Source organism: Miniopterus schreibersii (genome assembly GCF_964146895.1).
Source record: "Miniopterus schreibersii genome assembly, chromosome: 17".
Lineage (NCBI taxonomy): Eukaryota > Metazoa > Chordata > Mammalia > Chiroptera > Miniopteridae > Miniopterus > Miniopterus schreibersii.
In genome coordinates this window covers 965,182-992,977 of record NC_138117.1, presented here as the reverse complement: position 1 = coordinate 992,977, position 27,796 = coordinate 965,182, and the positions used below count along the sequence as shown (strand labels likewise).

The 27,796-nt window shown below is 54.7% G+C and overlaps 1 protein-coding gene and 1 long non-coding RNA gene across 5 annotated transcripts in view; one reads left to right on the top strand and one right to left on the bottom strand.

The window, feature by feature from the left end:
* Positions 1-27,796, bottom strand: part of LOC308547145 — a 58,950-nt gene that overhangs the window by 9,602 nt on the left and 21,552 nt on the right. The window contains exon 3 of the long non-coding RNA XR_013997457.1: positions 27,553-27,658. This is a non-coding gene — a long non-coding RNA (uncharacterized lncRNA). The remainder of the gene's footprint in view (positions 1-27,552; positions 27,659-27,796) is intronic.
* On the top strand, positions 6,773-20,606 carry ATP6V0D2 (ATPase H+ transporting V0 subunit d2). Of its 4 annotated transcripts, none has more exons than XM_081116943.1 (8): positions 6,773-7,176; positions 11,772-11,943; positions 13,622-13,800; positions 14,197-14,276; positions 15,492-15,569; positions 17,786-17,962; positions 18,956-19,033; positions 20,102-20,606. In XM_081116943.1, exons 1-8 carry the CDS (start codon positions 7,047-7,049, stop codon positions 20,261-20,263), a joined length of 1,056 nt encoding a protein of 351 aa, XP_080973069.1. In that variant the 5' UTR covers positions 6,773-7,046; the 3' UTR covers positions 20,264-20,606. The 4 variants fall into 4 exon arrangements, with proteins under 4 accessions (XP_080973069.1, XP_080973068.1, XP_080973070.1 ...); XM_081116942.1 differs by having other exon boundaries at positions 20,131-20,605; XM_081116944.1 differs by having other exon boundaries at positions 17,722-17,962; positions 20,102-20,605.

Sequence of the window (27,796 nt, the reverse complement as noted above, 5' to 3'; positions counted from 1 at the left end):
AATTAAGAAAATAAATAAATAAGTGAAAAACGGGTTGGGGAGTATAACGGGGGAAGTACAGGGAGGTTTTCCGGGAAGAGAACTTCAGCACCGTTGGACCTTTTCATGTCCAGAAGGTAAACGTGGGCGATGGGGGACTTGCTAGGTGGTAACTGAAGAGCAGACTCAGCAAAGCTGGGCAGATGAGTGAGCTCCTCCGGGACTCAGATTTCCCAACAACACACACACATGCACACGCACGTACACGCGAACGCACACATGGACTCATACATGGGCATATGCACAACACGCACACACACACACGTGCACGGCCTGTAGCCACACTGAATTATGTGCAGCTCCTCAGAGAGGCACGGCTGTTGCATAGTTACACGTCCGGCCCCCACGCACCTTGGTCCAGCCAGACACTCAGTAGGTCCGCAGTAAACCCCTGTCTTTAGAGCTGCAGGGAAATCCACCCTGGAACTACTGTGGCTGCCCATCGGCTGTTCCGTGCGCCGCCTGTCAGCTCCGCTGCACGAGTTCCCAGCCCGGGAAGGTCAATCGTGTCCGAGAAGTTATTAGAGCGAAAGGCTCCGCCCGGGGAGGCCTGGGGGAGACGCAGCGGCCAGGCTGTTAACACAGTTCACTCTCCCCTGCTTCTGATGGATTTAATTTTTACAGTGGAAAGGAGAGATGAGGCAAGTCCTAAAGCCTGAAACAGGCCAAACTAAGACATAAATGATCGGGAGAAGAAAAGCACGTATTATGTCATTATTAAGTTACTGTTATATTATTATGACGTTACATTATGTTATGTTATGTTGTTATGTTATGTTATGTTACTATGTTGCTCTAAGACCCTTCAGAGCAGGAACTGTATCTTATGTATCTTATTTATCTTCATATCCGGGGATGATACTGAAAATATTTAACAAACAGTGCGGGCGATGCCAACCGCACACTCCCCATGTGGAAATACTGCCCCTGCGGGTCCCTAGTACCCGGCATGAACAGAGGGATGAGCAAGTACAGAAACCCCTCCCAGGCGGCCCTGCCATCACTACCATCTCCTTCGGACTCAGTGGCCTTGCACACGGCGGGGGGGGGGGGGGGGGGGCTGCGGGTACCACGGAGCCACGTGACCCAGAGCTTGGAACTGTTAGCAATGGGCTCAGCCAGCCCGGGGCTCTGGGACAGTCACCACAGCCTTGAGAATTATTGAGACTATCACGTCAGTAACACGGACAAAGCAGGTCCAAGCTAAATGGGCTTCCACCCCCCATCAGGTCTGATCTACCCCTGCACCCCCTCCCCCCCGCAGCAAAAACGCCCGACAGCCACCTGCCCCTGAAACCCAGCGACTGCCTGTCGCCCCTTTCCGGGGCCCGTCACACCCTGGCCAGGCCCCTCCTCCGGGCAGAGCTCATTTCTTGATATTTGTTCCCAGGAAAAGTCGTCTTTCTTGAGTTAATGGGAAAGAAAGGTCACGCGTCAGTAGGTTGTGGGGGGAGTAAAACACAACATTAATATTTCAAGATATGATCTTCCTGCGTGTATTTAAATTATTTATATGTACTTGAGGTCCCTTAATATTAACGGATTCAGAGACATTTTTAAGTGAAACTTAGTAAAATATTTCCGTGTCTCAGCTAACAGCGCAGCCGTAGGGTTTACTCATCGAGGTACGGTTCCCACCCCAGAGAGCCACTCAGCTGTGGTTAAACCGAAAGACTGCTTGGCAGCCTTTTAGACAAAAAACTGAAATTTAAAAAAAAAAAAATCAATGTCGTCATTATCCAAAACCATTTACCAAGTAAATGTATTACTGTGCTATTCTGAGCAACCGCTGACCTCCGTGGGGCCCCGAGGATGCTTTAATACTGTCCATTTCCAACAAAGCAGACGGCTGGGCCCAGAGCACGAGAGCTGTTCTGTGGGAAAAAAAAAAAAAAAAAAATCCCGATGTTCAAGAAAAACCAGGAGGCTTTTAACCAAGCTGGTTTCAAGGTTTTCAGGAGGCAGTGCAGCCCCTGGGGCCCTGCCTGGTGGAGGGTCCGGTCCACACTGGATCCCACACGTCACAGACGCCACGGTGACAAAGGCCCGCAGGTCCCGGACCCATCCCGAAGCCGCATCGGTGACCGGCTTCACCTACAAATGAGCCCTCGCAGCACATCTGAAAGTTTCAGAGACTCTCTCGTCCACCCAGGGCTGTGCCCAGGACCAGCTCAGGCAGAGGGGACAGGACACCGTCCCCTTCCCAGACCCGCTGCCCTCGTTTCCGAAGGAGCCTCCGCTCCAGCCCCGTTCCATTCGAGGCCCTTCGCGTCCACGGGGTGCACCTGGGCTGCTCGATCTCCCAAGGCCGACAGGGGGGTCAGAGTCCAGGAGTCACGGCCCGTCCTACTCTCCCAGATACACATTTAGTGCGTTTTTATTGATGTCAGAGGGAGGAAGGGAGAGGGAGAGAGAGAGAAACATCCGTGATGAGGGTCACTGACCGGCTGCCTCCAGCACACCCTCTGCTGGGGATCGAGCCACAGCCCCGGCCTGGGCCCCGACCGGGAATCGAACCTCGATCTCCTGGACCCCAGGTCGATGCTCAACCCCTGAGCCTCGCCGGCCGGGCTCTCGCATATGTTTTTATAAAACAAATCAATGCCACTAACAACGTTACTGCCCCTGGCAGCTGCGAGATCTTGAATTCATTCCTTCCTCTGTTAAAGAGCACGGAGGTCCCCTGGAGACTTTGGAAATACCAGCAAAAAAATAAACAAATAGTATGTGAATGATTAAATTTAGAGGACGTTCTGGAAAAGGCAAACCGGTAGAGACAAGAAACAGAGCAGCCGTCCAGCGGGGTCGGCGGGGGTGGGGTGGGGTGGCTATAACTGCAGCAGGAGGGAATGTGGGGGGGATGCGGCTGTTCTGAGTCTTGGTTGGGGTGGTAGTCACAGGACTCGGCATTTGTCGAAAGTCATAGAACCGCACCCCCCAAAAACTGAAGTCTTCTATGCAAACTTAAAAAGAAAGCGCACGGAGTCCTGCTAGGCGGGTGTCTGAAGGAGAGGCGTCTGGAAAAAATAGTTGAAATCACAGGGCTTCAGCTCCCATTTGTCTCTGGGGGAATCATTTGCGTCTGTTATTAAAATAATTCTTTATTTTCTTCGTACAGGTGAGTGCTGTGGACATCGCGGCACGTGTAGGAAACAGCAAAGCGGGTGCCGGGCAGCCGGTCCAGCGCCGGCAGGCACCTCGCCCTGACCTCTAACCTCCCCGGCCTTCCCCGCCGGTCCCTCCCGGGCCCTCCTCCGCTACCAAGCTTTCTCCTAGAAGGATCTACGTATTTCTTTTCCGTCATGAAACACTTGGAGTTGAGAACAAAGCCCTGCGCCCGCCGTCCGAGGAGGGAAATCATCGTGTGCGCACAGACTGTTTACCGATGGGAGTCGTGGTGTTTGTCGCGGCCCCGCCTGCGTCTCGAGGAGCCCGGCCGCCCGCCGCTCGTGAGCCGGGAGCAAAGGCCGTCCCTTGGGTGGAAACTGCGAGCTCGGGAGTTAATTAGCTCCTCTCTGCGGCTCTGTGGACAGCGCTGTGTTCCTCCCTCTTCCTCGGGTCCATCTGGGCGTCTTCCATCCCCCAAACCCCAAGCAACGGGACCGCGGACCCCTTCCCTGCGGCGCCGTGTGCGTCCATCACGAGGAACGGAGTATTCCAGAACATGTCTGTAAAAATCTCTCTAACAGAAGCAACAGTACCTTTTTCCCCCAATAAAGGAAGCTCCCAGTTGGTATGTGGAGACAACTCACGTTACTAAGATCAGTTTGGGCCGGTAGCTCTCGCCCAGGGGAAAGGAGCACAGGCTAGTTTTAAACTAGATATTCCTACGGGAATATCCCTTACGGTCCTTCTGCTTCGTCCACAGAGAAGAAACACTCAGAGGTGCCCCCCAACCGTTTCTCCTCCTGGCCTGGTCTTGTCCCCTCCTGGGGCCCGTTTTAGAAATAATTCCAGGGTGAGATTTATCGGGGTGGAAATATGTTCCCTTGCGCCCTCCCCCTGGGAGCCACTGAGGCTCTGTGAGAACAGAGACCTGGTCCCACGTTCAAAGAGAAAGCAGTTTGGCCGGGAAACAGTAGGTGGGTTTGGGTTTCGGTTCATAACGGCAGAAACTTTTTGAAAGTGACTGAAGCACCACAAAAGACCCGAGAGACTGGCGAGTTCTTGGAGTCCGTGTCCTTTCCCGGCTCCGGGGCTGCGTCACTGCAGCCTTGGCTACGAGGGAGCCACCGGCTGGGGACCCAGGAGGGAGCAGGGACGTCCCAGCGCCGGAGACGCCCTGCGCCTGCTACAAACTCAGGCTGGCAGGGAGTCCCTCGGGGCGAACGGTTCCATGTCTGTCCATCCACCTCGGCTGCAGGTTGTCTGAAAAAGCACCGACGTGTGAAAACAAACCTCCCACAATGATTTCCGCAGGTCAGGAGATGCTTAATGGAGCTACACGGCTCCTCGGCATCTCAGTGAGGTTCTGGGCTGAGACTAGATTCGCCGGCTGGGAAAGAATGTCGTCCCAACTGATTTCCTACCATGGTAATAAAAAAAAAATATTTGAACGTGTGTTTACATCATTAAATAGAAATATATGTAGTAATGACACAGAAACCGGAAAACAGGCACGATTCCCTACTGTTTCCAAGTTTCTTTTATTGGTCTTGCGCTAGATTTTGTTCATATTTGTGGGTTTCTCGGATTTGAAATTCAAAGTCAATTACATCATCTCCTATTCTGAAGTAAATAGTAATAATCTTTCCAGGAATATTATTAAAAGAATCCCGGATGGGTACAGACAGGTCCTGGAATCTCTGCCATCAAGATAGAAAATTTTAAAAAAGTAAAAAATGGGAAATATTTGGAGGGGAGGAAACGTTGTGAAGCTATGAACTTTTAAACTACATGTGAACTGAAAAGGAGACCATTTCTCCAAGTTGGAAATGAACTGAATACTTATATGAGAGTGTGACGTGTGCATTTCGTAACGTTTTAAAAAATAATTGATGGTATCAATCAGAATTTCCCAAATAATGTTGCAAAGGGCACCACGTCTTCAGGCTGTTACAGGATGAACTGCCCAGGCCGAGGGAGCCGCTGTCCAGCCAGCTGCGTGGAAAATGCCGTTTGGAGGTTAAGCAAAGGGCTTCTCAGGGCCTTCACTGCGCCAACCCGTGGGTGCTCCAGGCTGGGACCCACCGTCTGCTGCGTTTCTCAAACCTCTTTGCTCACAGGGCTTTCCACTCCCGACCCCATTTCACAGAACATCTCGGGACGTGACAAGTCTGTGAATAAATACGGTAAATGAACCCAGCTGGTGAAACAACAGGTGAAACGATTTAAGTAATTAGCTGTTTGGGAGGCAGGGAAGAAGGGCTTGCTTGAGTTTGCGACGAGAGCAGTGCCGTCTGGGGTCCGGGGACAGCAGGGCTCCTGACGTCTAAAAAGGTCTCTTAGCCTGAGCACCTGGAAGCCACGTTTAAACTCCGCTGGGCGCTTCCCACGGGAAAGGTGCGCAGGTGAGGGAGGCGGCCGGCCACGCTCGCTGCGGTGCTGCGGCGACCTCTGGTGGCCGGGAATCAAAGTGGCCCTTTGAAAAATTCACGCTGACACCACCAGGGCGAGCATTTTGGAGCTTAAATAACCTCTTGCAGGGTTCACCCCAACTGCGACGAGTGCTCCCTCTCCGGGCGGGTATTAGAGGAACTCCCAGCTCAGGTATGTCTGCGATGGTTGGATTTTTGCAAAAAGTATGCGTTGCTCTGGCGAGCAGGAAAGGAAACAATAAAGACAAGAAAATATAACACAGAGAGGAAAGGACCCATCTTGCTCAGGCAATTATGCATTTCTCTGCAATTCAGAATATGAAATTTGGATGCAAGTACTCGTTAATGACCTTACGCTTTTGAAAGGAGCAGTCACTCCAGGATTTTGAACTTTTTTCCTTTGCTTTATAGGGATACCCATGTAGATCTTGTGTCTAAACATTAAGAGCAACCCTTGGCTCTTTCCTAATGGGATTAAAAACACTAGCTATTCGAGCAGGTTCTGTTACTAGAAATGAAAGAGGGTCCCCAAAGAACAAGGGGACACGCACTGTACCAGGCCCAGGTTCAATTAATACCACATTAAAACAAAATACCCTTTTGTTAAAGTACAAAATGTGAACCATTAGGGCAAACAGCGCGTTGCCAGTCACTGTCGGCTCAGAGGTCACAGCCAGCACCTGAAATACTCAGTCTTCTCTTCGGGAAGAAACTATTGAGACATCCTTAAAACGCTGAATTCTCCCAAATCAACAAGGTGCAAAGAGCCCCTGGCCGGTGTGGCTCAGGGGTTGAGCGTCCGTGATCCAGGAGGTCAGGTTTGGATTCCTGGTCAGGGCACAGGCCTGGGTTTTGTGCTCCATCCCCAGGAGGGGGGTGCAGGAGGCAGCCCATCAGTGTTTCTCTCTCATTGCTGTTTCTCTCTCTCCCTCTCCCTTTCTCTCTCCCTAAAAATCAATAAAAACATATATTTTTAAAGTGTTAAAATTTAAAACAAAAAATGCTGGATTAGTTTCTCAGGCTTCTTCAATTGATGTATTTACATAACTTGATTTTTTTTAAGGCCCTTTCTTTCTTCACATTAATAGTCCTGAAGACTGTTGAGGACAAATGTAGTTTACATTTGAAAGCTCAGCAGGGGGGAGGAATGTTTACAAAACATTCGGGTGTTTCTCCTGCACGATAGCAGAGCCGGCAGAGCCGGACTGACCGCCCACCCGCCCCTCCCCCCGTGGTGGTGGCTTCTTGGGCTGGTGGGTCATCCAGGTCATTCATTGTTGCCGTCAACACCGCTGAGCCTCTGTGGTCAAAGCCACTGAACTGGAGGGAACTAGTCACCAAACCCTGACTGTCAGCTGACAGGCAGCCTCCTGGTGACTCCTGAGCCGGCTGAGCTTTTCCAGGCCAGTGCAAGGCTCCCAGGGCTCCCAGGACACCGCGGTCCCGGCCCGGCCGCCCTCACCTGTCCCCATGCTGGAGAGTGCGGAGCTGAGCTTCAATGTGGACCACGGCTACCTGGAGGGCCTGGTGCGGGGGTGCAAGGCCGGCCTCCTGACCCAGCAGGACTACCTCAACCTGGTCCAGTGCGAGACCCTGGAGGGTAAGCTGACCTCGCAGGCCGAGGGCTGGATGGGAAGTGATGCCCCCTCCCCCGGGATGCAGGCTGAGGACCCGGTCCCAGGGCCTGAGCACCCAGAGCAGGTTCTTATTCCAGGGCTGGGGACTCAGGGGTCCATGAACTTGGATCAGAAAACAGTAACATCTCTGTGTTCAGGATTCTCTAAGGGAAATTTGCATTTCCTCTCATTGTGAAGGTAGGTACTTTGTCACCAATAGAAAGTCAGTATTTTCAGATCCTGATACAGTTCTGGTAGGTGCTTTGCAATATCATGTTTGTTTTCACTATTTAAAAATCATGGTAGAAACTCTACTCCTGATATTTAATGTCAATAAAGGAGCACAGTGTCATACATTTTAAAATATCTTGATAACTATAGGGTGTCCCCCCAAAATGTATACACGCTTTGAATAATTATAAAGGCAGTGTTTATTAAAATACATTTCAATTTCAAAATTGAGTTATCAGCTGTTAAAGTGTGTATACATTTTTGGGGGGACACCCTGCATGTATTGTAATATATTTGGTTTCCTTTGAAACCCTATCTATTCTCTTTCTGCATATTTATAAATAGTATTTGGAGAAAGAAGCCACCAAATTGCCCAGGGATCTATGGTCAACAACAACAAAAAAATTTGCTAAAAACCTCAGTCCAGAGAATTTTATTTCCTCCCCACTTTCCCAGCATCTATTGACAGGAGAGTTTATTTGAGGTTTGTCTTTAACTGAAGCTTTAAAAACATCCACCGAGGGCCTGGGGTGAGGCCAGGCCCTGACCGTGACCTCTGCCAGGTGTAGGTAGGTGACCTGGGGCTCCAGGCTGAGCCCCGAGCTCTCACCTGTAAAATGTGATGGTCACACGTGCTTTGTCCAGTTGCTTGGAGAAATAAATGAGGTTATACGTGGAGGATGTTGTCAGAACTGGGAAACACTCTGCAAACGGGGACCCCCAGGCATGTCGGTGTGGATCAGGAAACTGTGGGTTATAACGTCTGCTGAGGAAATCAGCCCAAATGCAAAAGGGCTTCATGTCCTTGATCGGCTGCCTCCTGCACGCCCCTTGCTGGGGATCGAGCCAAAACCCGGGCATGCGCCCTGACCAGGAATCGAACCCTGATCTCCAGGTTCATGGGTCGACATTCAACCACTGAGCCATGCTGGCCAGGCCTCCAGTCTTTAAAAGAAAGCTGTCCTGATATCGGCATATTGTTTTAGAGCCACTTGCAAGGACCACGTCAGTTTTCAGGTGGATTCGGAAGAGAGAAAACAAAGATTGTCAGACAAGCTTTGCAAAGCCCTGGTCCTCACGTGTGAGCGGACCGTGCGCCTGTGGTCATAAGGCTCATCTGTTCCCTCCCCTCGGAGGCCGTGAGCTGAGCCGTCCCGGGGACCCTCTGACTCAGCCCCTCGGGGGGCCCGAGAGGGAAGCTGGACTCCTGCCTGTGTCCACAGAGAACCGTTTAACTTCTTCACGAGGGACTTGAACCAGAATAATAGCGGTGAAGGGGCACAAAGTGTTGTGTCAAAGACGGAGCACGGCTCTGCTGGTGCTAAGACGCTACTTCTCCCAGCCCCACCCGGGGCCCCGGGTCTCTGCTGTCTCCCCAGCGTCGCCTTTTCCGGGCCAGAGCCCTGGACTCGCCGTCTGAGGCCTTTCAGAGCCGCCGCCCCCACGACTAAGACCCTCGTGAGGTTCCTCCTGCCTTTTCAGGGCCACGCTGCTGTTTTCATCAAACTTTTTAAATTACAAATTAGACTTGTAAATATTCTTTCGTCTTCCTTGACGTTTCTCTCCCCCCCACTCCCTGAAACAAGACCAGAGCTCCAGGATTTAGCAATAACAGCCTTTTCAGAATAATCGGTGGGCGGGCCTGGCTCTCCGGTGTGGTGAGAGGACTGGGGGACCGGCCTTTATTCACCGTGTTCAGAGGAGCAGGTTTTATCTCACGAACAATGACGCCCCCTGAAGGGACGCGACTTTCCTTCCTTTCCAACTGTGCCTGCCCGTGGGAGGTAAAATTCAACAGCTCTGGTAAAAACTTTCTAGCTTCAGCCAAGGACATGTAGTTGAAAAAAGGTACGGTCCCCGCCCCAGGGGAGCTCTGCTGGTCAGAGCGTCTTCCCACTGCGCCAAGGTTGTGGGTTCGATCCCCAGTCAAGGCACATGCAAGAATCAGCCGGTGACGCGTGAGTGGGTGGAGCAACAGATCTCACTCTCTCCCCGCCCCTTCCTCCCTCTCTAAAATCAGTAATTTTTATTTTTTTAAAAAGGTACAGTCCCTGCCCTAAAAGGGCTTGCAGGCTAGAGAAGAAAGCTAACACCCCCAGGTGCCGTCCCCCGGGCCTACGCCCAGCTTCCAGGAAGACGGGGGGATTCTGAGGATGTTTTGTAAACTGTGAATGTAAGGATTTCGGGGAACGCCGAGGACCCCTGAGCTTCAGTGGATCTACAAGAGTTAGTTCCCCCCTCTCCCTGCTGGACTCCCGCATTCCTGAAATAATTCTTCCTGTTTCACGGTTAGGGTTCCAGGTGTTTGGGGTGTGACCCCAAATCCTGGAGGACAGCAGGTTGGGAGACGCCGGCGAGATGGGGGTGGGGGGGGTGAGCTGGGGAGACATTCAGGGCTCACAGGAAAGGTAATGAATTACTGATAGGGAAAAGTGAAGGATGTGGGTGGGGCGGGAGCCGGTTTGGCTGCCGGACTAGAATCCCTGCAGATAAGGCTGGAATTTAGGCTGGAAGGACCTTGAAGGTCCGAGCTCGGGGCTTCGGGAAACTGAATGAGAAGAGAGGCGGGTCTGGTCCTCAGCAGACTCCTGCTAGGAAACCTGACGGTTATTCTCTGGGCCTCCACTTCTCCGTCTATGAAATGGGGTCACTGTTAAGAGACGATTCCATGAAAACTGACCCGTCTGTGGAGTGGGTGGGGAGGCGGCCGCAGCCGGGGGTGCGAGGGGTGGGACTCGGGGGCCCTCGCGGGAAATGCGGGTGATGTGGGAGCTGAAGGACCAGGGAGGACGAGGGTCCGTCTCCGTGAGGAGGCGGCGACGGAGCAAACCCGGGGAGGAAGTCGGTGTTACAGACGTCCCCACGCTTATCAAAATCGGAGAAATGATGAGGCCTGATGGTCAATTCCAATGTGCTGGTTGAAAAAAATCCTGGTTTAGAGCCAAGGCCTCAGGGCTTAGCCAAGGGGATGGAGTTACTTTGGGGGGCAGACGGGTCAAAGTGAGAAGAAAAGGGAATGAGTCTCACGGTGGCATCCACCTCTCGCGTGATCCCCATGCAGCCGAAGCGCGGGGTCTGTACCCGTGTGGGGGAACCGCACGGGGGAGGCGGGGCCTGCCCACCGAGGTCCCATCCTGTCCGGTCTCACTAGTGACGGGGTGATTCCCCGGCCCCAGGACCTGAGCCTGCGGGAGACACACTTTCCACTGTGACCCTGTGAGCACCGCTGCACACGCGTGTGGACACCCCCCGGCACACACCTGTGCACGCACCTGCACACACGTGCACACTCTGTGCTAGGCTCTGATATCTGCGATAAGAGCCTAACCGAGGCCTTTCCTCTAGTGCCTTTGGGGACCTAATGATCCGACTTAGTGGGTAGGGACCCCACAGTTTGGAAAACATTTCACGCTCTCACTGGAATAAAAAGGGAAACCCCACCCCTGGCGGCACAGCCCCGCGGGGAGAAAAAGGAGCAGTTTCCCAAGCGCTCTGGGGGGCAGCTGGTCGTTTCTAGGGACTGGGGAGGTTCTGTGCAATCACCCACGTTAACCGGCAAGGGCTTTCCGCCGCGGCAGGTAGGAGGCCTGTTCCTCCCAAACTGGCTGGGCCTCAGGGCCCGATCCGTCACCCGCCTGCTTAGACGAGCGCTTGGGGAAACACTGGCCCCGTTTTGAAAGCGGTGGCTCTACCTTTAGGCATCGCTGTTGTCACCGGCGGGCCGCCGTGGTCCGGGAGCAAGCATTTTGGATCCTAATATGTTCTTAGGATCCGAACGCAAGTGTCCCCGGGTCGTTTGGTGCCGGACAGAAGGTCTCTTCCATCGGGTCTGCCCGCCCGCCCGCCGAGTACAAGGTTCCTGCGGGGTCCAAGCCCCAGGAGACATTTAATTTCAGGATCTCCCTGGCAGCTGAGAGGTTTGGAAGATGTTTTGCTTAAAAGAAACATATGTCTAAATACCATGGTTTCGAAAGAAATGCCATTTGTGTCCCTTCTGTTGGCAAATAGTCCTCAGCACTGAGAACGCAAACTGTCGAATGATATGAAAATCTGAAATAAAAGACAAGCGAGATACGGCAAAAAAAATAAAAAATAAAATTCTGGTTTTTTTTTTTTTGGGTAATTGAAAATGTGTATTGTGCCAGAATATCCGTATCGATATTGAATTGTTTATTGCTTTAGAGAAACACACTCACCCAAATCACACACGGAACTTAGGTTAAGGTCTACGAAGGTCACGACAGGGAAACGCGCGTTTACCGCAGAGTCCGCGTGAATTCAGTGGCTGCCGGAGAGGCCGTTGGTGTGCGCTCCCGTCTAACTGCTGTGGGGTCCTGCTCGGTTTCAGACCTGAAGGTTCACCTGCAGACCACGGATTACGGCAACTTCCTGGCCAATGAAACGAGCCCCCTCACCGTTTCCAAAATTGACACCGAAATGAGGAAGAAGCTGTGCGGGGAGTTCGAGTATTTCCGGAACCATTCCCTGGAGCCGCTGAGCACGTTCCTCACCTACATGACGTGAGTGGGGCAGGTGCGGGGGGCCCGGGCTGGGTCCCGGGTTAAGACCCTCTCTGGTTGGCGTGTCTGAATTCAGGCCTCGCACCCTGAACACCTGAGACAACGGAATTTGCTTCTTTAGCAGCCCGATTGCGAGGTGGCGGCGGCCTCGGGATGAGCAGCGTTTTCCGTTTTCATCCCGTGGAGCGGACGGGGGAAGGGTCTGGGCGCTGGGACGGAGGGCGGATGCCGCGGGGCCTTCGCAGCCCTTGTCGGGTGGGGCTGACACGTCCCGAGATGCTCTTTGGGCCCCGTCGGCCTTTCCTGGCCCCCCTGGGGCGGGGTAAGGAGCCCCCGGCCCGGTCACTTGGCGCGTCCCGTGTGTACCCTTCTGTCGCCGGCGGCTGCGGCTTTTCGGTGTCAGGACCCTTCATTCTAAAAAAGGCTGAGCCTGCGCTCAGCAGTAATCGGCACCACCATCGATCCAGTTATTACATTATTACACCTACTGCTGGAAACTGTAGCTGAGCCAAGTCATGAACCTGCGCTGTAGATACAATGTACAAAGTTAGGGAGCCGGGTTCACAAGGGCATAAAACGGAAATATTCCTCGATGCCACCAGCCCCCGCTTCCCCGCTCAGCTTCTCTCCCAGCAGTAACCGCGGCTCACTTTCTTATGCACTTTTCCAGAAAAATAGTTACGTTTGTGTATTTACGTCGATCCACGCTCACCCCGCCCGTCGCATTTTAGATGTTTACGAACGAAGTCGAACACCTCCTGCTCTTTCCCCTCTTGATATTTCTTTTTTTTTTTTTACTATATCTTTATTGATTTCAGAGAGAGCAGGAGAGGGATAGAGACAGAAACATCAATGATGAGAGTCATTGATCGAGCCCACAACCGGGCATGTGCCCTGACCGGGAATCGAACCCTGATCGCCTGGATCCTAGGTCGACGCTCAACCGCTGAGCCACGCCCGGCCGGGCACCATGATTTATTTAGGACCCCCCCCCCCCGCCTGCCTCGGTGGTGTCTCTTCTCTGCTGTTCCATTTACAGGTTCCTCGTACGCGGATGGGGTTTTTCCCGCCAGAGCTTCTCCAGGACGGATTCCCAGAGGGAAACTGCTTTGTCGGCAGACACGGGATTTTAGATTTTGATAGATATGAGCGGATGCCCCCCCACACTTGTTTCTCTCCTGTCCGCTCAGCTGTTTTTCCTTCCCTTGCCGTAAGAAACACAATTTTCTAAAACCTGTCCCGTCCGGTGTCTTGCGTAAGACCAGTGAGGTCTGCCCCCCACTGTTCTCGACGGGGCGCAGAGCCGCTGACGGTACACATGCCGCGTGTTCAAAGTAGAATGAACCGCCCTGGGTCTGAGTTTCTCAACCTCTTGAGCCCACCGTCCATCCATCCTGATGAAGGGGACACTTGACACCCGCACCCCCACCCACCCCCCGCGACAGTTGCCCAAGGGGGCGTCCCCTCGGGGTGTTAATTAGTTATCACAACCCTGGGTGCGCCTTTTCCAACTCCGGCTCCCCCAGGAGTCGGGTACTTAGCACCCACACCTCTCAAAGCCCAGACTCGCCTCCCTCCCCGAGGGAAGGAAGCACCTGGGCCCAGAGGCAGTTTCGCCCGTGGGTGGGCCCCGCTCAGGTGCAGCTGTTTTCCTGACGGCCGAGCCTCCCCGCTCCAGGTGCAGCTACATGATCGACAACGTGATCCTGCTGATGAACGGGGCCCTGCAGAAGAAGTCGGTGGGGGACATCCTGGGCAAGTGCCACCCACTGGGCCGCTTCACGGAGATGGAGGCCGTCAACATCGCCGAGACGCCCTCCGACCTCTTCCAGGCCGTCCTGGTGGAGACGCCCTTAGGTAGCGCGGTCGTGATTCCGCACCTGCCCGTGTGTCTCACTGTCCTTAGGAAAGTCCGTCCCAGTCGCAGTTGTCCCGTGAACACGGCTGGAAGTGGAGGGACTCGAAGGGGACGGCCCGGCCCCTCCGTTCCCAGAGCAGGGCCTGAGCGCACACGTCCCAGGCTGTGGGGACTGAGCGAGGGTGTGTCCGTGTGCGCCGTGGGGCGCAGGGTAAACGCTAAATAATCCGCCGCTGCGGTGCGGTCCTCACCCTCAGGTTGCAGGGGCCTGTGGACCGAAACCCCGGCGTCCCCGCGGGCGAGCGCCTCCTGGGCGGGGGGCTCAGGGCACACTTGCCACGGTTCATAACCAAGCTCTCGGTGGTCTCATCCTGTGTGATGACTTCCGTCCTCAGCTCCCTTCTTCCAAGACTGCATGTCTGAGAACACGCTGGACGAACTGAATATTGAAATTCTGCGCAACAAGCTGTACAAGGTAACGTTTCTCTTTACTGCGCCCTGGGTCCCAATTGAGTTCTCTGTTAGGAGCGACTGCCTGTTGCTGGCCCCTGCAGCTGGGACGCGAGGCGTATTTGGGGTTTACCTGCGTCTCGGCTTCCCCGGCCTGAGGGTGGCTGAGAGGGGGTGACACCCAGTTCTCCTCTGTACCCCCAGCTCTTTGCCTGGAATGTAAAAGCTGCTGATGGGCGGGTTTGGAAACAGCCGCATTTACAGGGAGCCTCCTGTTAGCGTCCCTCTCTGTCCTCTGTCCTGTTAGTGTCCCCGAGTGCCACAGTTCATCTGTCCACACAACTTTAACTTACCGACCGTGGACAACACGCCAAGATGACCAGCCGGGCACACGATGTCCCAGGTGCCACTTGGCACAATCTGAGTGACTGACCGGTGTGGCCCCCGCCCCAGTACCCCTGTGTAACGGGCGCTGAGTGAACCCTGTCCTTTCACTCCGATGGCCACAGCGCCCGCGGACACGCTCACAGGGCAGCCGAATGAGCGCAGGCCGCCAGCCGCCTATACGTGCCACGCTGAGACGCGGGGCCTGCGGAAAGCACTGCACCTGCATCGTGGGCAATTGTCCGTTATAAAGAGGCTTATGGGCTTACGGGAGGGACCCCTGCATACAGCTAACGGAAAGCACTGCTTAAACAGTTTATAGGCTGTAACTCACTTTATCCAGCAAAACCGTGTGGGCTCCATTCCTGGATCAGACAAGGAGGCCGGGAGGGGAGGTCACGTGGCCGGAGTCGGTTCACTAGTAACAACGGGGGGACTCGGCAGGTGCCTCCCGCTGTGCCCGCCATCTCAGAGCCACCCGAGTGTGGCTCCTAAGGGAGGAGATGTCGGCACAGGACCATCGAGAGTGTCTGCGGAGCTCGCAGAAGCGTTTGGCACTGTCGTTAGAGTCGCCAGAACTGACCGTGTGAGATCATCCACGATCCACGCAGAAAAGTGGCTGCAAGTAATTATGAGGTGTGATCAGCACAATTCGGCTCTTTCACGGGGTTGTTTTTTTCAGACCGCGACATGCTTGAATAGGACGATTTCTCCCAAATTTATCATGAAATATCTCCCGATGGGAGAAGCAGCATCTCTTCCGTTAAAGTGTTTACTAAGCCATGAAAAGCTGGTCTAGAAAAGTTCACGAGGAGCACACAGTCGTCTCACTGTTTTGTGACCTCTCTTTTTTCAGTCCTACCTGGAGGCCTTCTATAAATTCTGTAAGGACCACGGTGACGTCACGGCAGAAATCATGTGTCCCATCCTCCAGGTAAGAAGAGTCCTTGACGATGTCAGGCCAGATAACGGGCTTCCGCACGTCTCATTGATATCATCTGGCTGACGGTGCTTTATCTTAGTCACTCCTTTATCTAAAATAAAATAAGCGATATATTTTGTTATATGCATGTCCTTTGATGTCCTCAGTTAAGAAAAGTGGTATTTTCTGGCCCTGGCCGGGTGGCTCCGTTGGTTGGAGTGTCGTCCTGTGCGGCCTGTTTACAGTCCCAATTCCAGTTCTCACCAAGAGCACAGACGCAGACACTCAAAGCCCCCAGGCTAGAGGGAGGCAGAGATTCCAGGGCGTCAGGGGTCAAAGGAAACCATACCAGTCAGGGAGGAAATAGGAGGGCTTTTTAGGAAAAAGGTGTTTTTTGATGGGACCCTCAAAAGCGGGTAGGATTTCAACAAGCTGAGTGACAGAACAGTCACATGCGCTGTAGGCCACGGAAAGCCCTGTTCTCAAGGCGAGAACACAGAGCGTGGACCGTGCGCGGTCAGGGTCCTCTCCTCTTGGCACAGCCTGTGAAGCCCGTCACGCTCTGCGCCCGCCCCTGGGTCCCTCCGGCGTCTCCCCCGCTTCCCCAGCTCGCAGCTGCGACCCTGTCTTGCCGGCCTGTGCGGCAAAATCCCACCGTCTGCCCAGGAGGCGGCGCCCCGCCGAGCTCTGGAACAATCAGCCGCACTGTTTCCCCCGCCCTGGTTTTTATTCCAAGGTCTCCTTTGCCAAGTCGCCCTCCTGCCCATTTTCTCTTTACCCTGCAAGGTCTAAAGTTACCGACGGGACTGGTTCTATTCAGGGGCCGGAGGCAGCTGCCTTTGGTTCCAAACACGCCGGCCCTGCCTCTGGCTGGCCCGTGATTTCCAGGAGCTTGCCCGGGGGGATCAGGAGAGACCCGCTCGCTGGCCAGAGGAAACACCTGTCCTCACGGAAGGGCGCCAGTAAAACCTGCGGCAAGTCCGGATTTGTCATCGGTTGGTGGACAGGAAGCTGGCCCAGGGGTCTCTGAAGTGGGAGGATCCCAGGCTGTTAGGTTGGATTCAGTAACCGCTTAGGACCTTCTGAAGGCACTGGACCTTCAGAAATGAACAGTGAATGAGAGAGACATAGTCGGGCAGAGATCTCAGAGGGCAGGGGGAGGGAAATCCCCGAGGGCACCACGGGGACCAGCCGGCCAGGTCGGGGCTGAGGTGGATGGTCAGAGTCAGAACCACGAGACAGAAGCAACTCGGAGACCAAAGGACAGACGGAAACTTCAGGAAGGACCGAGTGGGCGGGTGACCTGGGGAGGCCCGACGTGGGCTGTCTGCTCAGGCGTTTGCTCAGCGCAGAGAAGGGGCCATCAGCTTATGCGACGCACCTGGAGCGTCACGTGGCCACGTCCCGTCGCCTTTCGAACAAGGAAACTGAGACCCGAGAGCGAGACAACGGGCCCTGAGCCACATAATTCTTAGCTACGGGTTAGATTTATTGATAACTAACTAGAACTTAAAAAATATCACCACCAAAACCAAGGGAGTCTGGGTGGGCGCAGCAGGAATTTTCCTTGTGTGTAAAATTGTCCCGACACCGACGATCAGAGGAGGGTATGAATGGGTATGGTGAGCCCTTTCTCACCCCAACACCCCGCCAGGCATGTTGCTCGGTCCCTGAGTGGACCCGGGAGAGCAGGGATTACTCCCGTTTCTGTGGACCAGGCCTTGGGGACTAGTGGCCTGTGTGACAGACACACGAGTGAGTAACTGAGCACCTGGGAACGAGTGGTTAGTGGGCTTTCAAGAGCCTCAGGCCGTTTCCACGCAGTGAGATCCTCTCCTGGCTTCTCCGTCACCAGAAGAGGCTCGGGGAACGCTCGTGGCCACGTCTGTATTACAATGAGACGTAGATCCAAGAGTTTGAAAGCAAATCGCTTAGAAAGGCATCGTCTTTTTTTTATGTTTTTGTTCATTTTTTGAGAGAGAGAGGAAGGGAGAGGGAGAGAGAAGCATCCCTGATCGGCTGCCTCCTGCACGGCCCCGACTGGGATGGAGCCCACAACCTGGGCTTGTGCCCTGACCGGGAATCTAACCGGTGACCTCGGTTCATGGGATGACACTCAACCACTGAGCCACACCAGCCGGGCAAAAAGTGACTGTCTCTTTAGGGCCGTGTTTATAACCTGGAGCAGATGCTTAGACTCTCACTGGTTGCATCTCTTGCGAATTCAGTTCGAGGCCGACAGGCGTGCTTTCATCATCACTCTCAACTCCTTCGGCACCGAACTGAGCAAAGAGGACCGCGAGGCCCTCTACCCGACCTGCGGCCAGCTCCACCCGGAGGGGCTACGCCTGCTGGCCCAGGCGGAAGACTTCGAGCAGATGAAGAGGGTGGCCGACCACTATGGGGTACGTGACCCCAGATTCACACACGCCCCTGAGCCCATGGCGTGGGCCCCAGAAGTCACACCCCACGGCGACACCCCTTATCCCCAGCAGTCCCGCTGGGATGTCTGTCTGGACGTCCTGCCGAGCAGGTGCTGTCGGAGTCTCTGAGGAGCGTCCTGGGGGCACAGCTCTTGCCGGGCTTGATAAAGCTGATTCCCCGACAGACGGGTTCCTGGTCAGAGTAGGTGAAACAGCCCCACCGGCTGTCCTTTGAATCACCCAGTGGGTGCTGGGGTGAGGTGCCCAGTGTCTACCTGAAACACCAGGAAGGACGTGGGTCCACTGGCCTGTGTGCCTGGGGCCCTGGCCGGAAACTCGGGTGGAGAGAGGCCCCAGCCGGCAGCTCCGGGCCCAGGTTACTGGCCTCCTCCCACCCTCTCCCCTCCTCCTCACGCAGACCCGGCAGGTAACTTTCCTGAGCGGGCAGGACCCTCCTCTCTGTCCCTGTGGATTGATTCCTGAGGCCCCTGGGAAAGACCTAAGTCAGGAAACTGTGCCCAGACCCTCGTAACATCTCCTTTCCCTGCGGGAGGCTCTGGATGTAACGTCCGTCCCAGCGTGAGCGGCCCCCAGGGCCCACCTCCCCCTCCCTGGAAGCTCCGCGTGGGTTTTATCAGTTGTCCTGTCTCGGAGCCGGTGAGCCCAGGCCATGGAGCGTTCCCTGTGCCCCCAACACGTGGCTCATGCGCCCTGAGACCGGGGTGTGGAAACGAGCTCACACGGGGTGGGGGGGTGCGTCTGCCCACGTGGGGGGCTATGCGATGGGCTACCGTCCACCCACACACATCGTTGGGAAATCTGGTGTTTCCTCAGGAGGCCCGAGGTTTACAGGAACGTCCTTCTGGGGACAGGTGTTTAAAATAGATGCAGCTCCTGTGTAGCTAGGAAAATACCATCACATCCATTTATAAGAAAAGAGAATTTGTTAAGAAATCGTCTCTGCTCTTTCATCAGGCATACAAGCCCCTGTTCGAGGCCGTGGGTGACGGGAGCGCCGGGAAGTCGCTGGAGGACGCGTTTTACGAGCACGAGGTAGGACACAGATGCGCCGTTCGCTCACATGGGCTCCTCACGCCGGGTTTTAAGCATCTCCTCTTGCCGGGAGACCCGGGGGCTGAGCATTCCCCACCACTCACCAGGGTCTGTCGTAAAAAGTGGTGGAAACCACTCAAGGGTCCTCGTGGTCAGGAGTGTTCCAGTCCCGCTCCCTGCCCCTCGGGCGCCAGGAGGCTGCTGGGGAGCCGGGTGGTCAGGAGCGAGCGTCTGCTCCTGGCCGCGGCCTCCGCGCCCTGGCCCCCGCGCCAAGGTTTTCAGAGCTGCGGGAGGGACGCGGAACCTCTCCTTCCGTCAGAGCAGAATACAGCATCGTTCCCTTTCAGACTCTGCCCCAGTTTAAAATTACTTTTTTGAAAATTTCACTTATCTCCCTCGACAGAAAAACACACAAACAATTGAACTGTAAGTCGGGTTGCTGCTGAACATCCTAGAAACGCTCATCGAAGCTGAGTCTAAATGCCAGGGGCCTGGGACGCTGCCCCAGAGGGAGTTAGGCAGCCTACAAACCTTTTGAAATATTTAAAAGCTGTGGCCAAGAAAAATGCTTTCCCTAAATGAGACAAGCCCTCGAGCTAGAAGCCAAATAAATAGGACTCCAGAGTTACCCCCCCCCCCACACACACACCAAGGTCCTAGGAGCCTGTGCTCACAGTGCTGCTAAGGTCTGGGGATTGCCTTATGGTCCCTACACGCTTACTTTTTATTTTTTAAATATGTTTTTACTGATTTTAGAGAGAGAGGAAGGGAGACTGAGATAGAAACATCAATGATGAGAGTCATTGATCGGCTGCCTCCTGCACGCCCCCTGCCGGGGATCGAGCCCGAAACCCGGGCCTGTGCCCTGACCAGGAATCGAACCTTTGACCTCTTGGTTCATGGGTCGATGCTCATCCACTGAGCCACGCCGGCCCGGCCACACTTGCTCTTTAAATTACGCTGTCTGTCTGCGTGTATCTGCTCAGGCCCCAGCCCGCCTGGAGCTTGTCGCTTGTGGGCAGTCAGTGTGCTCCGGGTGAGCTGATGGTCACACTGCCCCCGGCTCAGGTGAAGATGAACGTGCTGGCGTTCTCCAGGCAGTTCCACTGCGGCGTGTTCTACGCCTACACGAAGCTGAGGGAGCAGGAGATGAGGAACATCGTGTGGATCGCGGAGTGCATCTCGCAGAGACACCGCACCAAGATCAACAGCTACATCCCGATCCTGTAGCCCGGGGCCCGTGGGGCGGGGGGTCGCGAGTGGGAAGAGGAAGCTACTGAGCGGAGTAAGAGGAGCTGCGTCAGGTTATCTGGGCCGCACGGGAGGAAGCCGCCCGGCCCGAGAGGATCGCAGGCCCCTCTGCAAGCCCAGTAACCAACCTGAGACGCAGCTCGAATTTTCCCCTCTGGGGCCTTAAATCCTGTTTCCACGTTTATGTCCCGCTCTTTCCTGGGCCTCAGGCATTCATCTTAGTGAACCCTTGGTACTTGCCCTGCTCTTTGTTTTGTTCTGTTAAAAATCGAGTCTAATAAAAGTGTTTTACCCCTGCTCTTCGCGGTTCAACACGGGCCCAAATTCTGTGTCTGCTTTACTTTTGTTTTTAATACTCACCCAAGGGTATGTTTTTCATTGATTCGGGAGAGAGAGAAACATCGATGTGAGAGGGAAACAGCGATCGGCTGCCTCCTGTATGCACCCCGACCGGGGATCGGACCTGCAACCTGGGTATGTGTGCTGACCGGGAATCGAACCCACAGCCCTTCGGTGCACGGGAGGGTGCTCTAACCACTGAGCAACACCAGCCAGGGCCTGTTTTACTGTTTAACTGTCCATTCCCTCCGCCGGTCCACAGAAGCCCCGAGCTGTGTGTCAGGGCCCACACGGGCCACGCGTGATGGGAAAGGCTGTCTCCTTTCCAATACGCGGCGGTCTGGGAGGCTCGGGAGCGCCGCCCAGCTTCGAATCATTGCCTGGGCGCAGGTGGCGTTATATTTGTTATTTAGGCTACGACTCGGAACTTCCGAGGCTTTCTCTAAACAGAAGGCCCAGCTCTTCTTACGGGTCCTTCACGCTTTGCCTCAGCTCCTCGCAGAGGCCCCAGCCCCTTACGGGGGCGCCTTGTCCTGGTCGCTCAGAGCCCCCTGCGCTTCACCCCGTAATTCTGACCACAGTTTGTAACCGTAAGTGTGCGTGTTTGCTTGGTACTGTTGGTTTTCCCCACCCAGCTAAGCTCGCTCTCTGTGAGGGAACAAGATGTATTGTTCTGACCACTGCTGTCCACTCAGCTTGGCACGGAGCCTGGCTCCCAGCGGCATTTAATAGGTCTGCCCAGTGAACAAGGGAGCAGATCCTCCGCCTGGCGGGTTCTGGGGCTCAAAGGTAGAGCTGCTAAGAGGAACAGGCGTGTTATAAAATGCACGAGTGTCTTTGCGCAAAAAAACTGTTCCCACCGGACAACTCCCACAGGAACCGGTCAGTAGCAGACACGCTACTGGAAGCTGATGGCTCAACTGATGATTCTTTCTTTCCAGGTTTCACCCACTGCAGTTAATAATTGGTCAAAGTGTGTATACATTTAGTGCACAGTGTATCCTTGCGGAGTTAAGTTTCTAGTTGCCTTTCTAGGAATACTCCTGTTAGAAAGTATCTTTCAGAGCTATGGGTGCATGGAACAGAGTAACAGGTCTCGGGGGGGGGGGGGCTGGACGAGATAAACGGAAGGACCTGTACACGCACCACCCACGGACACCGGCAAGCGTGTGGGGACGGCCTGGGTCGGGGCAGGGGGTGGGTGGAGGGGGTCAAAAAGGGAGAAAGTGGGAGACGCCTGTAACCCTGTCAACAATAAAATAAAGTAAAAAAAAGGTGTGTTTTTTTTTTAAAAAAAGTACCTTTCATTATCGTTTCAGAATAGAAAAAGGCACAAAAATAGACAAAAATAACAAAAACACAGCCCTGCCTCGGAGCGAAGCTGAACGAGCCCACGTGCCCGTCTCTGGGAAGATGCAGCCACGTCCACGTTTGGTGCCTTTCCGGCTGCTTTCTCTGTGATTCTTTTGCCCCCTTCCCTCACTGCGGGGGTAACAGAAGGAATTTCCATGTTATTCTTATGAAAAGTTTTCCCAGCTTTCTTCTATGGAGTCTGATGTGTTGCTCACCCACCGGGAGCAATAAAAGTAAACCTTCCTAGGCTGGGACGCGGCCGTGAAAGAGTAAAGCGGGCCCGCGTCAGTGCGGGATTCAGAGCGCCCTTGGGCTCGAAGCTTGATTTCCTATTTCCCCAGAGCTGAGGTGGTTCTCAGTCACCGAGACCTTCGATAGCATTAGCTTTCTGGGCGACAGGAGGTCCCGGAGCGGAGTCAGCCCACTGCGAGGTCCCCCAAGTCCGTTTGAAATGATGCCTGTGACGCTCCTTAAGGCCCCTGGGAGGCGGAGAAGCCAGTGACGAGCTGCAGGAGCAGAGCAAGCATCCAGCGCCCCCGAGGACACCGGGCAGGGGGTCTCGCTCCGTTCTGCCAGCTCCCGGCTGGCATTCAGCCCCGCTGGGGGCACCTTCCCCTCTGCCGCGTCTGGATAAGTGTCACTCTTCGGGTTTCCTGACATATAAGGCAATGTTCACCAAAAGGCCACAGCTCCTAAGCTCTCGTCTTCAGGTGGGAGGGGCTCATTAGTCAGGAGCGCTGCTCGCTGGGGCTGCCATGGAAACGGCCGATGCTACGGCGTGGACCCTGCCAATTTAACGGCATCCGGCGAAAGCAGACCTCATCTCTAGACACGATTGAAGCCCAAATCCTTTACTAGCTGCACGTGGCATTTTAAACTCCAAGTGAAAAGCCTTTTTCTTGAAGGGGAAAGTAGTATGTTCTTTTTATGAAAAATGTGAAAATAGGGCACTTAAAAAAACTGACTTAAACCGTGTTGCTATGGTTTGTAGAAGAGATGACTGTGCATCTGTCTAGCACTGTTCCTGCTAAATCTAATGTCCTCAGGGCTATACAGTCTGTCCTCGCAGAGTTGATGAGCCAGTCACAGGACGGAGACCCTGCCAGCGGGTGTGCAAACCTCCTGCCCTTTCCCACGTGGAGCTTTGGTTAAGACGCTTATTTTCAGTAGGAGGAAACCGGCTCCAGCTAAGCCGAATGCCACAGCAGAGTGTGTCTCGAAAATTCAAAGGGAGGGCAGGGAGCCAAGCGGTGAAGAAGACAGGAATCCGGGCAGGTCCGGGAGCCGCGGGCTGGTGGCGCTCATGACCCTGCTCTGGGACACTCAGGGCAGCTGACTCAGCCGGAACCTCCCCTGTCTGCACATCACGTCTTCCTGCATTTTCAGCGCCTGCCCCTGACGCGCAGCCAAGGACAGGGGTGGAGAGGGACAGGGAGGGTGGTCCGGCCGGGGCCACGTGGAGAGTCAAGAACACAATAAACTGATGAACAGAACAGACCCAGAGACACAGAGGCTTGGACCAGACTGAGGGATCTCGGAGGGAAGGGGGTAGAGACTAACCTAAGAACTTATATGCGTAACCCACGGACACAGACAATAGTGTGGGGAAGGCCTGGGGCGGGGGCAGGGCAGGGGGAGGGGCCCGTGGGGGAGAAAGGGGGGCATTTGTAATACTTTCAACAATAAAGATAAATTTTAAAAAAAAGAGAGAGGAATCCGTATGTCGAGACTTGCAGGCCACATAACAGGGGAGAGAGCCCACCCCACAGAAAGCGCACCTTCAGCGCCTACGCTCCCTCCCGAGGGTGGGCGGAGGAGACGCCTGGCCCACTCAGGGCCGTGAGTAGCTCGGTGCTGCTGGATTTTGTCATCGGAAGAAACCGATGAACATGAGTCTGGAGAGGGGCTGGTTCCTGGAGTTTCGATTGTGCAACGTGAAGGTGGCTGGAGTGGACCCTTCAGTCGGGACGGGGTTCTGATCTGGGGAAGTGACATGACCGAGGTTGGCTTCAGAAAAACCACTTTGGCAGCCAGGGGAGGAGGTGGGTGGGAGGAGAGCAGCTCTGAGGCGGCTGAGAAAGTCCCCGCCCGCTGGGTGCCTGTCCTTTACCATCAGAAACTCTTTCACACGCTCTTGTTATAAAAATAACAGGACGGTCTGACCGCCCGAGGTTGAACGCCGACTTCCTCAGTTCATAGTTGTCTACTCTAGAGCGGCATCTAAAAGGCATCTAAATATGCCTGACCGGGCAGCTCGTTGGTTAGAGCGTCCTCCCGCTACGCCACGGTTGTGGGTTCCACCCCCGGTCAGGTCAGGGCACATACAAGAACCAACCAGTGCCCGGCCGGCGTGGCTCAGTGGTTGAGCGTCAACCCATGAACCAGGAGGTCACGGTTCGATTCCCGGTCAGGGCGCAGGCCCGGGTTGCGGGCTCGATCCCCAGTGGGGGGTGGGCAGGAGGCAGCCGATCAGTGACTCTCTCTCCTTCCTCTCTCTCTCTCTCTCTCCCTGAAATCAATAAAAACATATTTTAAAAAATATATTTTTAAAAAACCAAACACATCATGGAGCCCTGAGCTCTTTCTGTTTGGTGGTGATCTCTGCAGAACTCGCCTTTTAAAAAAAATCCCGAAACAAGCATGGGCTTCGAGTCCGGGCATGACGTCAGGCGCTGGGTGAGCCAGAAGGTTTCTCGGCGAGACACACAGTGCGTGCTGCCTGTGAGCAGAAGAAAATGACGCCATCTCTCGCTTTTCCGTAGGGATTTCTTTGTAAAACGCACACTGCTGGGGTAAGACCAGGGCCCACGCCGATGGAGTTCGGGCTGGAGCTCTGCGTGGAGCCCGAACCGGCCCAGCGATTCCGCGGGGGGAGAACTCCCGGGGCCGCGGCCGCCCGAGGAACACCTTGTTCTGTGGGGACGCTGCTGGCGGGTCCCGTTTGTTTAATGAGCTCTGTCTGTGGCACGACGCTCAGTGCATTACAGGAATGGAAACTGGACGGGGCCTCGCCCGTGTGATGCTCAAACAGGCTGAGGGACAGTCTGTGCTTAACGCAGCTCCGGGAGATTTCCCCCAGGGGGCGCCAGGGTAATTCCCAGGATGTAACTGACCTGTCGTCCGTAGTCAGGGTGACCCGTTGTCCCGTGGGGGACAATTCAGATTTTCCTCCCACTGCACTGTCCTCGGTTCTCCAGGGGAACTATGGCTCTTAAATCCCTCATAGAATTTAAATGTCATGTCACCACCTCTGACAACTTAGCGTCGCCCGTAGTCACCAGAAACTACTGACACTCACTCGGTTATTGATCCACTTAATAAGAGTGGGTTCCACGCCTGCGCTCGCTTGTTTCCCAGATGATCCGCAAGCTCTGTGGATCTATTTTCGGCACAGGACCAGGATCCCGCAGTGAGGCGTCCCTGGCAGTGAGGCTGGCACCCGGACAAGCCGGGCAGGACTCCTCCACCCTCCAGACAGAGAGATCTGCTAACGGTGCCAGGCTCTCAAACCCCACTGGCCCATTTAATCACAAGCTACATAAAAGAGTAACCTCCTCTCTGGCTTTCTTTCCTCAATGCCTCACTTTTTAACTCCCTGCAGACCGACCTGCCTCTGGCGCTCCAAGTTCACAGGGACCTGGGACTCAGGGCGGTGGCCTCTGACCGGCGTTTCCCTGCGTGAATTACACCCTCGTGTTGGGACACGGACCTCACTCCTCCCCACGCCCGTTCTAACATGTATGGTTGCTTCCCTAACCCGAAGGAACGTAAGACTGATTCTCAAGTGTCTCGACTTTGGAGATGGCTGTGGACTTGCTCTCACTTTCCCTGCCCCCTCGCCCTCCCATTTTTTATTATCAAACTTTTTTTTTTTTTTTAAATATATCTTTATTGATTTCAGAGAGAGGAAGGGAGAGGGAGAGAGAGAGATAGAAACATCAATGATGAGAGAGTCATTGATCGAGCCCGCAACCTGGGCATGTGCCCTGACCGGGAATCGAACCCCAATCGCCTGGATCCTAGGTTGACGCTCAACCGCTGAGCCACACCCGGCCCGGCTATCATCAAACTTTCAAGGAAAAAAGTATTTGCCTCTCACCCAGCTCCTGGAACCAATGAACAAGGCGAGGGAGTGGAAGTCCTGTCCCTTAACCACTCATTGTCCTGGTGGCCTGGGTCACAGGCAGAAAGACTGGACAGAGGACAGGAGAGGCCTGACCCCAGGGACGCAGGGAGGGAGGGTCCTGAGCATCTGAGCAAGGCCGGGCTCTGACACCTGATGACTTCACAACGCAAAGCTTTGCTCTGAGGATCTCCATGGCCTCATGAGCTTGGCGCACACCCCAGCCCGGAACTAAATTATTCCCAAACTATCCTCTATGGGTAAATAAAAATATTCATAGTTTTGCTTCGGTTGTGCGTCAATGGGCTATTTTCTGGCTGACCGCATCCAAGAAAATCCACCGATAATACTGCATAGATCTCAGGAAACATGACCAGGTCCACATTTCCCAAGGAAGCCACGGCCCCCTCCTGTCCCCGGCAGCAAGGGCCTGGGAGCCGGGGGTGACCAGAAAGCTGGCCTGAAGCTAGAAACAACGCAAAATAAGCCAGACACGGGAAGACAAGAATTGCACAATCCCTCTCATACGAGGCATCTCAAATAGTCAGACTCACAACATCAAAGAGTAAATGGTGGTCACCAGCAGCTGGGAGGGAGGGGAACCTGGGAAGTCAGTGACCAACAGTCTTCAAGCCTCATCTAAGCAACACGCATCAGCCCCAAGGATGGGCTGTGCAACCGGGGCCTGTCGTCGACCACACCGCACGCTGAACATTTGCTAAGACAACAGATCTCACGTTTACTGTTCTTATCACAATAAAACATCTTAAAAGACAGTGAAATATAATTTAACTCATTAAAAAAAAACCAGAAACCAAGTCAACACGGGGTGGAGTTAGCCAACATTTTCCCCCCCAATCAACCGCGCACTTACCTGTCTGCCATCAGGAGGCCCAGGGAGGGAGGCCTGTGCCCTGGACCTCACAGCAGGTGCGTAAGGCGAGAGGAAGAGCCATGGCCCCCGGATGGGAGGGATGAATGACATTTCCCAAATTCCCCAGTTGGAAAGGACCATAAGAAAGACCGTTGTGTCAGATTTCGGGAGCGGAAACGACGCAAGACTTGTTTTAATAGTTCACTCGGACAGGGAGCCCCCCGACCTTGACCAAGCCTCAGTCAAGGTCCCGTGAGCCCTCTTCCCCGCTCGGCCCTGTCCTTGGCCTGCTCAGCTCAGGTTTGGCCGGAACGCCCGCACCCTCGACGTCTAACCGAGTCCCTCCGGGTGATTTCCCACCCGCCGAGCCCCTCGTTCCTGCCTCCGGCTGTAAACCCCCAACTGTCTCTGCTGTGTTTGGAGTCGGGCTCAGTTCTAGGCTGAATTCTCTCTCCCGTTCTGCGTGTGGCTCAAATAAAATACGTCTCGCCATTTTCACAAGGGTTTTACACAGTTTTTCCTTCACAACACATGTCGTCTTACCTGGTTGCTGTGACGGTCACCCGGCTGCCCACTTACCTCACGGCCTGAGCCTGCCCCTGGGCCGTCCGCACCCAGTTCCTCCTTCCGCTGCCCCGGCTTCGGGGCCAGGTGTGTGGTCGGCTCCCTGACGAGGGCCCAGCTCCTACAAGACATCCGCAGCCTCAGGTTAGCAGCCCCGCGACCGACAGGGTTTCAGCTCATCCCTGGGGGCTCCACCTCCGGCCCCTGGGCTCCGGCTGGTCCTTGTTCTCAGCACTTTGACACCCAAACTGAGTCGCCT

Excerpts from the sequence above, each read along its gene's own strand:
- ATP6V0D2 (XM_081116942.1), top strand. The coding sequence starts at position 7,047 with ATGCTGGAGAGTGCGGAGCTGAGCTTCAATGTGGACCACGGCTACCTG. Across the intron at positions 11,944-13,621 it reads ACGTTCCTCACCTACATGAC|GTGCAGCTACATGATCGACA; the intron begins GTGAGTGGGGCA and ends TCCCCGCTCCAG. Across the intron at positions 17,963-18,955 it reads GGGTGGCCGACCACTATGGG|GCATACAAGCCCCTGTTCGA; the intron begins GTACGTGACCCC and ends CTCTTTCATCAG.